Source organism: Strigops habroptila, chromosome 4, assembly GCF_004027225.2.
Source record: "Strigops habroptila isolate Jane chromosome 4, bStrHab1.2.pri, whole genome shotgun sequence".
Taxonomy (NCBI): Eukaryota; Metazoa; Chordata; class Aves; order Psittaciformes; family Psittacidae; genus Strigops; species Strigops habroptila.
This window is the reverse complement of record NC_046358.1, coordinates 2,103,900-2,119,881: the sequence shown is the minus strand read 5'-3', so window position 1 is coordinate 2,119,881 and position 15,982 is coordinate 2,103,900. Positions and strand designations below refer to the sequence as shown.

The 15,982-nt window shown below is 64.7% G+C and overlaps 3 protein-coding genes across 5 annotated transcripts; 1 reads left to right on the top strand and 2 right to left on the bottom strand.

The window, feature by feature from the left end:
* Positions 1-171: 171 nt before the first annotated feature.
* On the bottom strand, positions 172-2,324 carry PTPRCAP (protein tyrosine phosphatase receptor type C associated protein). Its single transcript, XM_030483741.1, has 2 exons — positions 2,275-2,324; positions 172-1,212 (listed from the first exon to the last, which is right to left on the bottom strand). Exons 1-2 carry the CDS (start codon positions 2,275-2,277, stop codon positions 676-678), a joined length of 540 nt encoding a protein of 179 aa, XP_030339601.1. The 5' UTR covers positions 2,278-2,324; the 3' UTR covers positions 172-675.
* Positions 2,325-2,771: 447 nt separating this feature from the next.
* Positions 2,772-8,649, bottom strand: CORO1B (coronin 1B). 2 transcript variants are annotated; one of them, XM_030483647.1, is made up of 11 exons: positions 8,562-8,649; positions 7,150-7,352; positions 6,944-7,066; positions 6,736-6,865; positions 6,461-6,642; positions 6,186-6,305; positions 6,003-6,107; positions 5,785-5,930; positions 5,618-5,675; positions 4,499-4,816; positions 2,772-3,335 (listed from the first exon to the last, which is right to left on the bottom strand). In XM_030483647.1, exons 2-11 carry the CDS (start codon positions 7,348-7,350, stop codon positions 3,210-3,212), a joined length of 1,509 nt encoding a protein of 502 aa, XP_030339507.1. In that variant the 5' UTR covers positions 7,351-7,352; positions 8,562-8,649; the 3' UTR covers positions 2,772-3,209. The 2 variants fall into 2 exon arrangements, with proteins under 2 accessions (XP_030339507.1, XP_030339506.1); XM_030483646.1 differs by having other exon boundaries at positions 2,772-3,365; positions 8,562-8,604.
* A 970-nt stretch (positions 8,650-9,619) lies between these two features.
* LOC115606993 (calcium-binding protein 2-like) lies at positions 9,620-15,938 on the top strand. Of its 2 annotated transcripts, none has more exons than XM_030483701.1 (7): positions 9,620-9,668; positions 11,698-11,957; positions 13,015-13,045; positions 14,144-14,267; positions 14,353-14,462; positions 15,494-15,641; positions 15,718-15,938. In XM_030483701.1, the coding sequence occupies exons 1-7, from the start codon at positions 9,657-9,659 to the stop codon at positions 15,744-15,746; spliced, it is 714 nt and encodes a 237-aa protein (XP_030339561.1). In that variant the 5' UTR covers positions 9,620-9,656; the 3' UTR covers positions 15,747-15,938. The 2 variants fall into 2 exon arrangements, with proteins under 2 accessions (XP_030339561.1, XP_030339562.1); XM_030483702.1 differs by having other exon boundaries at positions 14,124-14,267.
* Positions 15,939-15,982: the final 44 nt, after the last annotated feature.

The following is a 15,982-nucleotide window of genomic DNA, read 5'->3' as shown; positions in this document are numbered from 1 at the left end:
TGCTCCAAGCCCCGCCCCTTTGTCAAGCCCCGCCCCTTACCCAGGCACCAGCCTTCCCATAGGACCTCTTATATCTATAGGCCACGCCCCCTTAGCTCCACCCACTTCCCACCAAAGCCACGCCCCCCCATTCGGGGTGACAGCCATAAATAGGCAGAGCCAGTCTTTCATTCATGGTGCCCGCGCCCGTGCAGCCAATCAGGAGGCTGCGCTGGGGGCGGGAAGGAGGAGGGGTCACACGAGGGCATGGAAGGGCGTGACAAAGGTTATTGGGGTGACAGAGGGCACGGGGTTGTCAGTGTGTTGGGGTGTCACAAGGCATGGGGGATATCACAGGGCATGGGGGTGACACAGGGCATGGGGGTGACACAGGGCATTGGGGTGTCACAGAGTGTTGGGGTATCACAGGACATGGGGGATATCGCAAGGCATAGGGGGGTGTCACAGAGTGTCGGGGTGCCACAGGGTGCTGGGGTGCCACAGGACATGGGGGGTGCCACAGGGTATTGGGGTGTCAGTGTGTTGGGGTGTCACAGGACACAGGGGGTGTCACAGAGTGTTGGGGTGTCACAGGGTGCTGGGGTGCCACAGGACATGGGGGGTGCCACAGGGTATTGGGGTGTCAGTGTGTTGGGGTGTCACAGGACACAGGGGGTGTCACAGAGTGTTGGGGTGTCACAGAGCAGTAACACTGGGCTGCGCGTCCCCCCACGCTGCCGTCCCCGAGAAGGCATGGAGCTCACTGAGCAGGGCTTCGGCGCTGCCCCCCGCCGCCTGCCCCACACTTGGGGGGCTCTCCCCGGCTCTCATGGTTTCTTCGGCCTCTTCCTCCTCTTCCTCCTCCTCCTCCTCCTCCTCCTGCTCCTCCATCCGCCGCTCCTGCCTCCACACGATCCCCTCTTCCTCCTTGTCCCCTTCCTCCGCCACGTCCCCATCCTCACACCCGGCTTGTGCCACCGCGTCCTGCTGTCCCCGCAGCCGATGCCAGCGCTGCCGCAGCCGCTCCAGCGCCCGCCGGCTCATGGGGCTGGGATGGTACCGGCCGGCCGAGAGCCGGCAGAGGTGGTGCCAGGCCAGGGCCAGCCCCACCACAAGGCACAGCAGGACCCCCAGCAGCGCACCCACTGCCCGGTCGCTGCGGTTCCCCACCGGGTCCCCCGCGGCCACGGGCACGGCCAGCGCCAGCAGCACCGGTCCCGGCCGCGCTCCAGCCTGTCGGTAAAGGCAGCGGTGGGGGGGGTCAGTGCCGTGTCCTTGGCACACATCCCGGCTATTCCCGGAGCTGGGGTGTTTGCACCGTCCCGGAAAGCAGGGAAGGGCCGGGGTGAAGGGCGGCGTGTCCCCGAGGGTGGGACATGGAGGTGACACCCGTCCGTCCCCGTCCCCCCCCGTCCCCAGCCGGTGCCGGCCCCGTGACGGGAAGCTGCGGTCGGCGAGTGCTGCAGCACCTGCGGGTGCTATGGGGAGCGGAGCTGGGTGCTGCCATTGCTGTGTACAGACCCGCGGCAGCCCCATAGGTCCCTTCATGCACTGATGCAGACCCATAGCACCCCCATCTACATGGGTCTGGGGCCCCCCGTGTTCTTTTACCCCAGGCCATCACCCCCCAACCCAACCATGTTACTTTGAACCCCCAAACTGCCCCTCCAGCCCCACTGTGCTGCTTTCACCCCCAAAAAAACCTGCCCCCCAACCCAACCATGCTACGCTGAACCCCAAAACTGCCCCCCCCAGCCACACTGGGCTGCCCTGAAGGCCCAAATTACCCTCCAAACTCCACTATGTTAGTCCCAACCTGCCCCCCAATCCGTGTTACCCTGAATGCCCAACCTGCCCCCCAACCGCATCATTCTACCCTCACCCCCAACCTGCCCCCAACCTCATCATGTTACCCTGAACCCCAAAACTGACCCACAGCCCCACTCTGCTGCTCTCACCCCCCCAAACCTACCCCCCATTGCCCCACAGCTCCAGCCCCACCAGGCCCCACTGTGTGTCCCCTTCCCAGCCCCACTGTGGGAGTGGGATCTGCCCCCAGGACCCACAACTGCTGCCCCCCACCTCAGCCCCTGGGACACCACCAACCAGAGGGTTGGGGGGTCCAAATTGGAATGAAACGGACCCACCCCCCCAGATTTAACAGGGGAAACTGAGGCTGGAGAAGGGTTTTCCCCCCCCCCCAACTCACTCCCATTATGGGGGATGCCCCCCCAATCCCATCCCATCAGTCCCATTCACCCCATGTCCCATCCCGCCTGGTTTTGGGGCGCTCACCATTGTGGGTGCTGCCGGAGCGGGTCCCTGATGCTACAGCACGAGCTGTGCTGGGGGGAGCCCCCACGGCGCTTCCTGCCCCCACGCAGCGGATGTATGAGCTCAGGGGGGTGGCGGGAGGTGCTGCAGCCCCCCCGCTACCCAAAATGCACCCCGGGACATGGAAATTGGGGTGTCTGCCAGCCATGAGGACCCCATCTGAACCCCCCCATCTGCCACCTCACCAACCTGGGACCACCAAACCCCCCCCCCGCCAGTACTCTATGCAGGGTGACAGGGCACACATATGGGGGTCCCCTGCCCCATAGCACAGGAGGAGGGGGCTGCTCCCATTGTGTTGCACCCATTGCCTGCCCAAAGTATTAAGCTCATGCCTGTGAACCCTGTGTCTTCCTGTCCCCCTCCTTACACCCCAGTGAGCCCCCCAACCCCATAGAACCCCCCCATAGACCCCCATCAAGGCACCTCTGCCCCATTCCTCCCATTTCCCCCCACTCTTTTCTTAAAAATGCCTTTATTTGGAGTGAAAATATAGTTTTTGACCCTGCACTGGAAGGGGGGAACAGAAGGAGAAGGGAAAGAAGCCCCCAAAATATAGGGGGGACAATTCCACAGTGGGGGGGTGAACACACACACACACACACAGATCATGCCCTGCCCCATAGGAATGGGGAGAAGATCCCACCCCATCCAGGAATGGGGGGTGCAGGGGGTGATGTTTGATCCCAAGAGCAGCCCCCAGGACATGGGAGGGGGGGGCAATAATGGTCCATTAGTGGTGGGGCAGCACCCAGTAAGGCAATGAGGGGCAGTGGGGCGGCCAGCCCTCCAATGGGGAGAAGGAATGGGGGGACCCCGGAGTGGGGTGTGGGCTCACGGGGGGGGGGGGTGCCCCGGGGTCGGTGGTCCCTGAGGGGGGGGGGTGTGGGGGGTCCCTAGACGTGGCCGTTCTCGAGGCGGCTGAGCTGTTCCTCCAGGCGGGAGATGCGCTGCCCCTGCTCGGCCACCAGCGCCCGCAGCGCCCACACCTCCTGCAGCACCTCCTCCAGGCGCCCCGCGCCCTGCGCGGCACCGCCCCTTAGACACGCCCCCTAAGGACACGCCCCCTTATAGACAACCCCATTACAGCCCAGGCCACGCCCCCCTTAGACACACCCCCCAAGGCCACGCCCCCTTATATACAACCCCATTACACTGCAGGGTAAGACACAGTCTCCAGGCCACGCCCCCTAAGGCCACGCCCCCTTACACAACCCCATTGGGTGCACCAGGCCACGCCCCCTTAGACACACCCAGACCACGCCCCCTTAGCCCACGCCCCCTCATTTAACCCAATTACACCCCAGGCCATGCCCCCAATTCCCACGCCCCCTTAGGCAACCCCATTGGACACCCCAGGCCACGCCCCCTTAGGCCACGCCCCTTATCTATAACCCCATTACAGCCCAGGCCACGCCCCCCTAAGACACGGTCTCCAGGCCACGCCCCCTAAGGCCACGCCCCCAACCCATCCCCATTACACCCCCCCAATTACCACGCCCCCTTAGATAACCCCATTATACCCCCCAGGCCACACCCCCATAAAGCCACGCCCCTTATATGCAACCCAATTACAGCCCAGGCCACGCCCCCTTATATAACCCTTTATATATAACCCCATTACATCCACAGGCCACGCCCCCTTAGGCAACCTTATTAGGAGCCCCCAGGCCACGCCCCTCCCCGCCACACCCAGGACAGGCCCCGCCCACTGCCCCATGGACCTAACCAATGAGACACCACCCGGGTGTGGCCACACCCACTGCTAATGGCCCCACCCACCCCATAGCCCCACCCTCAGACCACACCCACCCCGTAGCCCCGCCCACTCCATGGCCCCTCCCACAATAGGCCCCACCCACTTAGAAGCCCCACCCACAATAGACACCTCTTATAGCATAGCCCCACCCACCCAATTAGCCCCACCCACCCCACAGCTCCACCCTATAGCCACACCCACCCCATAGCTCCACCCTATAGCCACACCCACCCCATAGCTCCACCCCGTAGCTCCACCCCACAGCTCCACCCCATACCCCCACCCACCCCACAGCTCCACCCCATAGCCCTACCCACCCCATAGCCCCACACCATAGCCCCGCCTACCCCATAGCCCCACTCACCCCCATAGCTCCACCCCATAGCCTCACCCACCCCATAGCCCTGCCCCACATCCCATCCGTACCGGGGTGGCAGCAGTGCCGGTGCCCAGCGCCGGGGGTGCGCTGAGGCGGGTGGTGTTGGTGGTGGGGGGCAGCGTGGGGGGCGGCGTGGTGCTGCCGGTGCTGCTGCCGGTGGTACCGGTGCCGGTGGCCGGGGCCCCTCCCTCGTGCAGGAGGCTGCGGCGGCTCACCTTGAGGTCCCGCTGCTTGGGGGGCACGTAGGCCTGGCGCAGGGACACCAGCACCGGCCCCGCCGTGCGCCCCGCCACCCACTCCTCCGCCTCCATCGCCGCCTCGGGGCCCGCCGTGTCGGGGTACAGGTCGTCCTGGAACAGGTCCGACTGCGGGGTACCCCCCCCCCCAAAGAGTGTCAGAGGGGTGATGGGACCCTCCTGGGGTCACCTCAACACCCAGGCACCATATGCGGCACAGGGACCCCCACCCAGGCACCGTGTTCTTGCACAGGGACCCACACCAGCACGAGTGCGGAACCCCCACACAAGGGACCCCCCACCAGAATGACTGTGGACACCCTACCCAGCTCCCATGTCTTGCCCAGTGACCCCCCAACCCTGCATGGGGACACCCACCCTGAGGACCCCCAAACAGCACCCATGTCCTGCCCAGGGACCCCAGAGGGACCCCCACCCTGGCACTGTGTTACACCCAGGGACCCCAAGCAGTGTGACTGGGGACCCCCCACCCAGCTCCCATGTCTTGCCCAGGGACCCCACCAACCCTGCATGGGGATACCCACCCTGGGGATCCCCAAACAGCACCCATGTCCTACCCAGGGACCCCCAAACAGCACTCATGTCCTGCCCAGGGACCCCCAAACAGCACCCATGTCCTACCCAGAGACCCCTATCAGTGCACTTGGGGACCCCCCCAAACAACCTGATCAGGGACCCCAACACCCAGGCATTGTGTTCTACCCAGGGACCCCCACCAGCATGACTGGGGACCCCCACCCAACGACCCCCAAACAGCCCCCATTAACTGCACAGGGACCACTATCAGTGCACTTGGGGACCCCCCAGCCACCCCCATTAGGGACCCCCATCCAGCCACCTCCCCCAGCCCAGGGACTCCCCCATACCCCAACATGGGGTGTCCCCATGCACCCCTCATTCCCCACCGACCTTCCTTGGCACCGTCATGATGATGGGCTCACACTTGCGCTCATGGAGCTTGTAGAACCTGCCGCGATGGGGACAAAGGGGGGTCCCGGGGGTGAATGGGGGGTGCAATGGGGGGGGGGAGGTGGTGTCCCCCCCAAATTTGTCCCTATAGATGTCCCCATGCCCACCTGGCTATCTCACACTTGCTGACGTCCAGCCCGCGCTTGGGCATCCAGCCCATGCCCCGCTGCGGCTCCTTGCTGGTGAAGGTGTTGAGGAAATGGATGTAGGGAGGCTCCTCCGTGATCTCAAAGTACCGGATGCTCGAGTCCCCCTGGGGACACGGCGTTATTGGGGGGCTCTGACCATGGGGGGACACGATGGGCAAACGGGGGGGGCACCATACCTTGCCACAGACATAGACCACGTTGGTGTCGGGGTCATAGAAAGGCAGCAAAGCCCCATTGCTGGAGTCCAGCTCCTGCAGCCCCATGGGCTCGTCCAGGTTCTCCTGTGGGGCAGCGTGTCAGCCCTATGGGGTGTCCCACACTTGAGACGGCCCCATGGGACCCCCAGGGGTGCTCCTCACCGTATCCCACAGCGCCAGTTGCCGCTCGCTCATGCGGCTGAAGCCGGTGGTGAAGATCTTGCCATCAGCCAAGAAGATGGCCCTCATGGGGCGAGCCCCCTCGTGCGCCCTCTCCTTCTCCTGTGGGGGGGGGACACAAAGGGGTCAGCAGCACCCCATGGAGCACCCCAGGGGCAGCGGGGAGCACCAAGGGGGGTGAAGGCACGGTTGTGGGATGCTCCCATGAGGATGATGGGGTGAGATGGACCCATGGGGACGCAACGGGGGGCACTCACGGCCACCACGGTGCTGCGGCGTGGGTCGATGACACGGACGCTCTTGTCCTTGCAGGCAGTGCAGAAGCGGGCGCCGTCGCGGCTCCAGCTCACGCTGTAGATGAGGTCGGGGTGCAGCCCCTCCAGGCGGTACAGCTCCTCCGCCGTGCCCACGTTCCAGATCAGCACCACGTTGTCACAGCCTGCGGTGACACCATTGGGGGGGGGGTCTCATGGGCGTACGGGGTCATCTCGGCCACCAAACCCCCCTCCCCATCACCGCGGTACCCCCATACCCGCGCTGAGCAGCACGTTGCGGGCAGTGGGGTGCCAAGTGATGATGCCCACACGCTTGGAGTGACCTTCCAGCACCACCACCGGCTCCGTCAGCGGCTGGCTGAGCCCGTTCTCCGGGATCTGCCATACCTATGGGGACAGCGAGGGACAGTGGGCAAAGTGGGGGGACCCCTCAGTGCACCCCCATCCTCCCAGTGTCCCCCTCACCATGACGGTGCAGTCCTCCGAGCCGCTGGCGATGACATGGTCATTGTGGGGACACCAATCGATGTCCAGGACGGGGCCCGTGTGGCCACACACCGTTGGGTACGACTTGTCAATGCGGCCGGTCTGGGGACAAAAAAGGGACGTGAGGATGGGAGTCACTTATAGGGGTGCAGAGACCCCCCCCAATTCCCAGCTTGTATCAGCACCTTGTGCAAGGGGAGGACGAGGAAGGCGCCGCCGCCGCTGGCCTCCACGATGATGGCCACGAAGGAGGGGTTGACGGCGCAGAAGGTGCTGTCCCAAGTGACACGGGACACGCGGATGTCATCGTAGCACTGGTCCGTCTTCACCGGTTGCCCAAACACGTGCCGGAACTTGCTCTGCCGCACCACCTTCCGGAACGACATGGCTGGGGGGGGCACCCAGCGTCAGCGCCGGGACCCCGACGTGTGGGGCAGAGTCACGGGCAGGGAAGTGGCAGCGTGCACCCGCTATGGGATTGTGTCCCCTCCATTCCCTGCCCTGGGTAAAGGGCAGCTCGGCTCCTCCCAGGAGCGGGAAGTGGGAGCTGCCCTGTGCCTGCCGGGCAAAGGAATCCTGCCCTGCCCCACGGCGCGGGGCTGGGGGACAGGGAGTGGCATGGGGAAGGGGATGGGGGTGGCAGTGCCAGGGAGGGAGGTGGGACAAGGGGGTTCTGTGGGTAATGGGGATGGGGAGAGAAAGGGGGACAGGTAGGATGAGATGGGCTGGAGATGGGATGGGGTAGCCCCAGTGGGTTAAGGGGATGGGGATGGAGATGGGGACAGGGGATGGGAAAAGGGGTTGGGGACAGGAATGGCCCTGCTGGGTAAGGATATGGGGACAGGGGATCGGGACAGGCTATGGGGTGACCCCACTGGGTTAATGGGATGGGGATGGCAAAAGGGAATGGGGACAGGGATGGGGACAGGCTATGGGGTGGCCCCACTGGATTAAGGGGATGGGGACAAGGGTAGGGGACAGGGATGGTGACAGAAAAGAGGACAGGTACAGCCTGTCAGGATGGGGACAGGGATGGGGTGGCCCCGCTGTGTAAAGGGGCAGGGATGGGAATAGGGACAAGGATGGGGATGGGGTGGCCCCTCTGTGTAAAGGGACAGGGACAGGAATGAGGACAGGAGATGGGAATGGGGGCAGGATGGGGACAGAGTTTGGGGACAGGGATGGGGTGGCCCCACTTTGTAAGGGGAGACAAGGATGGGGACAGGGATAGGAACAGGAGATGGGTACAGGGATGGGGTGGCCCCACTGTAGAAGGGCACAGGGATGCAGTTGAGGACGGGATGGGGACAGGGAATGGCGACAAGGATGGGGACAGAGAACGGGGACAAGGATGAGGATGGAACGGCCCCACTGTATAAACGTACAGGGGATGGGGACGGGGTGACCCCGCTGGGTAAGGGGACAGGGATGGGGATGGGGACCCCCCGGAAGGAGGACGGGGGGACCCCGCGGGGCAGGGATGGGGCCGGGTCCGTCGCTCCGGGTGCGGGTCCGGGTGCGGGTCCCCCCACCCCAAGCTCGACCCCCCCCCCCCCCGGTCCCGGGTCCCGCACGGGGGGGTCGGTCCCGCACTCACCGGGGCCGGGGCGGGGGGAGCGGCGGCGGCGGCAGCGCGGCGGGAGGGGGCGGGGGCAGGAAGTGACCGGGGCCGGCCCGCCCCGCGCCTGCGCCCGGGAACGGGGGGGGGACCGGGGGAGGAGCGGGACCGCGGCGGGGGGTGGGGGGGGTGGGACCAAGGGGTCAGCGGGCGATGGGACCCCACAGGCGGGATGGGGGGAACGGGGGGTGCGGGGCGGGGGAGGGCTCATGGGGCTGCCGATGGGGGGGTGATGGGGGGTGGCACAGGGGTAACCGTGGGTGACACTGGGGTGATGTTCGGTGGCACATGGCTGATGGCAGTGGTGGGATCAGGGGTGGCAGTGACGAGGGGCACTGGTGTGAGGGTGGTGGGTGGCACAGGAATGATGGCAGCGGGTGGCACAGGGGTGATGGCAGCGGGTGGCACAGGGGTGACAGTGGGTGGCACAGTGCTGGGTGACACTGAGGTGAAGGCGAGTGGCACAAGGGTGCTGGCAGTGTGTGGCAGAGGGGTGACAGTGGCGGGTGGCATGGCGCTGGCAGTGGGTGGCACAGTGGGTGACACGGCAGTACCGGTGGCGAGTGCCATAGTGGTGACCGTGGCAAGTGGCACAGCGGTGACGGCAGGTGGCACAGCAGTGCCGGTGGCGAGTGGCACAGTGGCAATGGGTGCCATAGTGGTGACAGTGGCGAGTGGCACAGCGGTGGCAGCGGGTGTCACGGCAGTGGCAGTGGGTGACACAGCAGTGCTGGTGGTGGATGGCACAGGGCTGGCAGCGGGTGGCACAGCGGGTGACACGGTGATATCAGTGGCGGGTGCCACCGCGGTGACAGTGGCGAGCGGCACAGCGGTGGCAGCGGGTGACTCAGGGGTGCCGGTGCTGGGTGGCACATTGGTGGCAGCGGGTGATGCAGCGGGTACCAGGGCGCGCAGGATGCGTGCGGCGCGGTGGCAGGCGCGGGAGCCGAGCAGCAGGTAAAGGCAGGGGTTGAGGCAGCTGCTGAGGTTGAAGGCGATCCCCAGCGGGTACAGGAGGTGCCCGGAGGTGCCGGGGACCAGCACCACCAGCAGCTGCGCCGCTTGGAAGGGCAGATGCAGCACCACGTAAGCGCTCAGCGTGGCCACCACGATGCACTGGAAGCGGGTGGTCGGGCGGCCGCGGCCGCACCGCGCCAGCACCAGCGCTGCGCCGTGGCACAGCACCACCACGGCGAACGGCAGCAGCCCCTCCACCAGCACCTCCAACCAGCGCAGCGGCACCTCCCAGTGCCCCCGCTCGCTGCGGCACACGGTGACACCGGGCAGCGCCTCCTCCGTTACCGACAGCGCCGCCTCCGGGGCGCTGCAGCCACCGGCCACCAGCCAGGCACCGGCGCACAGCGCCGCCGGTAACCGCGCCGGCCGGCGGCAGCGGTACCAAAGCGGGACGGCCACCAACAAGCAGCGGTCCAGGCTGATGGCAGCCAGCAAGAAGAGGCTGCTATAGTAGCCCAGAGCGTAGAGGAACTGATGGAGGCGGCACCAGTGGGTGTCCAGCAGCCACTGGTAGTCGTTGGCCACGGACCAGATCTGCAGCAGTGAGTTGGTGAGGAAGAGGAAGTCAGACGCGGCCAAGCTGAAGATGAAGGTGGCCAAACCGCGGCACCGCAGCCGCCAGCCCGTCAGCCATAGGGTGAAGGCATTGGCCGGGAGCCCCAGCACCGCGCAGGCCACCAGGAGCTCCGTGTCCCACCACAGCGCGTCAGCGGGTGGCAGGGTCGGGGTGGGCAGCACGGTGGTGGTCCACAGCTCCATCAGCCCGGGGCTGGCTCTATGGGCAGCATGGGGCACTTAGAGATGGGGTGTCACCCACTCCGGTGTCATCCCCTTTGGTGTCGTCCGCTTTGGTGCCACCCCATCCTATGTTACCCACCCTGGTGTCATCCCCTTTGGTGTCACCCCATCCCACGTCGCCCACTCTGGTGTCACCCAACCCATGTCACTATATCCCATCTCACCCCATCCATACCACCATACAGCCCTCAGACCCACAGCAACTGGCTTTCTCCTGCCCTGCCCTCATTTTGGGGTGTCCCCCCCATGTCCTGTGGCATCCTTGTCCCCCACTGGTTGTGCCACCCATGCCCATCATGCCACCAAGCCTGGAGATACCCCGTGCCAGGGGTCCAAGACCCCACCAGCCCCTACACTTGGGGTCCAAGGGGAGTAAATAGTGTAGGACCTACCGTAATGGTGGGAAGAGCTCAGGAGGGGTGGCAGGTGGGGGGCACCTGGTTGTGGGGTGTCCTCTGTGTGTGGGTGACGGTGGGAGGAGCCCTGGTGTCCCTGCGATGGCATCTCTCATGAGCTGGCTTCCTGCTGCCACCCGCCCTGTGTGATGGTATCGGGGCCATGGGGGGGGACAGCACGGCTCTGTGTTGTCACAGCCCTGCTGGGGACGGCTGTCTGTGTGGGGACATGGGGGAGAGCGATAGGGATGTGGGTTGGGGACATGAGAGTTGGGGACACATGTGGTGGCCGTGGGGTGTCACCACTGGGGATATGGTTTGGTGCTGGGGACATAGATGGTGCCTGTGGGGTGTCCCCACTGGAGATATGGGTGATGGCCATGGGGTGTCAGTGTGGGGGACGTGACCCATGGCACTGCTCCCCATGGCAGATAGTGGCTGTGAGGTGTCCCCATTGGGGACATGGGTCAGTGCTGGGGACATGGATGGTGACCATGGGGTGTCCCCACAGGGAGCGTGTGTCAGTGCTGGGTACACTGGTGCTGACCATGGGGTGCCAGCACTGGGGACGTGGGTCGTGTCCTTATGGCACTGCACCCCACGGCAGAGGGTGACCATAGGGTGTCCCCAGTGGGGACACGGATGGTGACCATGGGGTGTCCCCCCAGGGACAAGGGTTGATGCTGGGGACACTAGTGCTGACCATGGGATACCAGCGGTGGGGACACGGGTCAGAGCCAGCACAGGGTGACCCCAGGATGTGTATTGGGGGTCCCAGCAGTGCCAGTGGCCGGTGCCCGTTTCCTGCCGTTAATCACCACTAATTGGCTTTGCGGGTGGTGGGGACACGGCGCGGGGGGGGGGCGGGCACACGGGGGTAAGAGGATTTCCTGCTCCCTCTTAAGGCCGGTCCCGCGCCGGGCGCTGCTCCTGCCCAGCGGCCCCAATGCCGCGCACCCGCGGGGACAAGGGGACCCCCAAGGACACGGGCAAGGAGGGGGACAAGCCCCCCCCGAAGCCCCCCGAGGACGGCGGCACCAGGAGCCCCGGCGCCGAGTCCCGGCACAGCGGCCACGGGCACAGGAGCGGCAGGAAGGGGCCCGGGGACCCCCATGCGGCCGCCACCAAAACGTACTCCCCCTTCCTCAACACCGTGTTCGGCAAGGTGGGGACATGGGGATGGACGGGATGTGGGTCAAGGATGCTCTGGGACCTGAGGGATGGTGCTGGGGACATGGGGATGAGGTTGGGGATGCTCTGGGATCCTCGGGATAGATGGGACATGGGGCATTGGGGACAGGGTGAAGGATATTCTGGAGCCCTGGGGATGGAGGGGACATAGGGACAAGGTTGGGGACACTCTGGGATCCTTGGGATGGAGGGAACAAGGGGACAAGGTTGAGGATGCTCCAGGATCTCAGGGATGAAGGGGACATAGGGCACTGGGGACAGGGTCAGGGACATTCTGAGCCCCTGGGGATGGTGTTGGGGACATGGGGACGAAGTTGGGGGTGCTCTGGGATCCTTGGGATAGATGGGACATGGGGCACTGAGGACACGGTCAGGGACATTCTGAGACCTTGGCGACAGTGTTGGGGACATAGGGATGATGTTGAGGATGCTTCAGAACCCTGGGGATGGAGGGAACATGGGGATGAGATCAGGGATGCTCTAGGACCCTTGGGATAGGTGGGACATGGGACACTGGGGACAGGGTGAGGGACACTCTGGGACCCTGGGGATGGCGTTGGGGACATGGGGACAAGGTTGGAGATGCTCTGGAGCCCTTGGGGTGAAGGGGACATGGGGGCATTTGGGACAGGGTGATGGACACTCTGGGATCGTTGGGATGGAGGGGACATGGGGATGAGGTTGGGAACGCTCTGGGACCCGTGGGATGGTGCTGGGGACACCGCAGGGCCCTGTGGACACCCATGGGGACCGGGCTGCAGGGGGACACACGCTGCTCCCCCATCCCCAGGAGCACGAAGCACCCCCGGCAGCACCCATGGGTGCTGGGCAGACCCCGCTTGGGGAGCCTGGGGGTGGCGGGAGGTGGGACCCGGGGCAGAGCTTTGCTCCAATCCCACTAATCCCTCCCGCCGGAGCTAATTCTGCCCCACGCGTAAGGAAGGTGACACGGGGGGGGGGTGTGGGGCTGAGCCGGGGCTGACGCTGTCCCCAACCCCCCTGTCCCCAACCCCTGTGTGTGCCCGGCCCAGGAGCGGGAGCTGTCACCGGAGGAGCTGGATGGTGAGTGGGGGACGTGGGGACACGGGGGGACGTGGGACATGGAAGGGTGTGGGGGGGTCACAGTGCCATGGGGTGCAGTGCCATTGGGATATGGATGGATCTCTCATGGGGGACAGTGGTGCCAGGGGGACACACACCATGGAGGGATCTCCCATGGGGTGACAGTGCCATGGGGATGGGTGCCATGGAGGGATCTCCCATGGGGTGACATTGCCATGGGGATGGGTGCCATGGAGGGATCTCCCATGGGGTGACAGTGCCATAGGGATGGGCTCCATAGAGGGCTCTGCCATGGGGTGACATTGCCATAGGGACATGTGCCATCTCCCATGGGGGACAGTGATGCCATGGGGACATGTGCAATGGATGGATCTCCCATGGGGTGACAGTGCCATAGGGATGGGTGCCATAGAGGGCTCTGCCATGGAGGATAATAGTGCCATGGGGACATGCACTATGGAGGGATCTTCCATGGGGTGCCATGGGGTGAAGTGCCATGGGGACACATGCTATGGAAGGATCTCCAATGGAGTGCAGTGCCATGGGGATGGGCACCATGGAGGGCTCTGCCGTGGGGTGACAGGGACACAGGAACATGTGCCATAGGGAGATCTCCCATGGGGGACAATGGTGCCATGGGGACATGTGCCGTGGAAGGATCTCCAATGGAGCACAGTGCCATGGGGATGGGTGCCATGGGAATGGGTGCCATGGGGGTGGGTGCCATGGGGATGGGTGCCATGGGAATGGGTGCCATGGGGATGGGTGCCATGGGGATGGGTGCCATGGGAATGGGTGCCATGGGGATGGGTGCCATGGAGGGCTCTCCCCTGGATGACAGTGCCATGGGGTGGGCGCAGTGCCATGGGGACACATACCATGGAAGGATCTCCCATGGGGTGACAGCACCATGGGGATGGGCACCATGGAAGGGTCTCCCATGGGATGCAATGCCACGGGGCCACACACCACATCACCCCATCCAGAGAGGGACCTGCCCTGGGGTGAGACATGGGCCCATGCACACCCCATCCACCTCACCCTGTGGGGTGCCCCTGTGCCCCCCCGGTGCGAGCAGAGCTGCTGGACGCCTTCAAGGAGTTCGACACGGACCAGGACGGGTACATCAGCTACAAGGACCTGGGTGCCTGCATGCGCACCCTGGGCTACATGCCCACCGAGATGGAGCTCATCGAGATCTCCCAGCACATCAAGATGAGGAGTGAGCGTGGGGCTGGGTGCTGTGGGGCTGGGGGAGGGTGTAGAGGGGGGATGTGGGGTGTGAGGTTGTCCCTGTCCCACCGCAGTGGGTGGCCGGGTGGACTTTGAGGACTTCGTGCAGATGATGGGCCCGAAGCTGCGGGAGGAGACGGCCCATATGGTGGGTGTGCGGGAGCTCAAGATCGCCTTCCGAGAGGTATGGCCATGGGGGGCGGGATGTGGGGGGCACAGGGGTGAGGGGGCAGCGGCCATGGGGTGACCATGGTGGGGACAATGAACATGGGGGTGGCCACAGGGATGGAGGGGACAGTGACCACAGGAAGACCATGGGGGAATGGTGACCACAGGCATGGAGGGGATGATGGTCATGGGGAGACCATGGTGGGGTCAATGACCATGGGGGTGTTGACAGGCGTTGACAGGACGGTGACCATGGGAAGACTGTGGGGTGATGGTGACCATGGGGATGACCACAGGATTGGAGGGGCTGATGGCCATAGGAAGACCATGGGGTGACAGTGACCATGGTGGGGACAATGAACATGGAGGGACCATGGGGAGACCATGACCATAGGGAAATGGTGACCATGGGGATGACCATGTGCATGGAGGAGACGATGACCATTGGAAGACCATGGTGGGGACAATGACTATGGGGATGGAGGGGACAGTGACTATGGGAAGTCCAGGGGGAGACCATGGCCATGAGGGAATGGTGACCATGGGAAGACCATAGGGGAATAGTGACCATAGAGGTGATGACAGGCATGGAGGGGACAGTGACCACAGGAAGACCATGGAGAGACCATGACCATGAAGGAATGACAACCATGGGGGTAACCATAGGCATGGAGGGGATGATGACCATGGGAAAACCGTGGGGTGACAGTGACTGTAGTGGGGACAATGACCATGGAGGTGATGACAAGCATGGAGGGGACAGCAACCGTGGAGAGACCATGACCAGGGGGGAATGGTGACTATGGGAGCAACCACAGGCATTGGGGGATGATGACCATAGGAAGACCATGAGGTGACAATGACTGTGATGGGACAATGACTATGGGGCTGACTGGAGACAGGGAGGGCACAGTGACCAAGGGAAGAGCACAGCAGGGGCAACGACCATGGGGCTGACCACAAGGACCCCCTGGAGGTGACCATGACCTTGGAGGGGGTGTGCCGGTGCCGGTGGTGCCGGTGACCCCCAACCCGTGGGCCCCACAGTTCGACATGAACGGGGACGGGGAGATCAGCAGCACGGAGATGCGGGCGGCCATCGCGGCGCTGCTGGGCGAGCAGCTCAAGGCGCATGAGGTGGACGAGATCCTGCAGGACGTGGACCTCAACGGGGACGGGCGCGTGGACTTCGATGGTGAGGGGTGTCCCCCCCCATTCCCTCCCCCGGCTCAGCTCTGGGGTCCCCTCACACCCCCCTTTGTCACCCACAGAGTTCGTTATGATGTTGTCATCCCGGTAATGAAACGTGGGGACGAGATGGGACCCCCCCACCCTGACCCTTGTCCTGCCCAGCCACCAGCCCCAGCTCGCTGCCATCGGTAGGGTTCAGAGTGAACAACTGGAGCTGAGCCTGTGCTTGGGAATGGGGCAGATGTGGGACCCCAATGGCGGTGGTGGCAGGGCTGGGGACCAATAAACCCCCTGGATCAGAGCTGGAGGAGTGTCTGTTGGTCCATGGGGTGGGATTGTCACCAC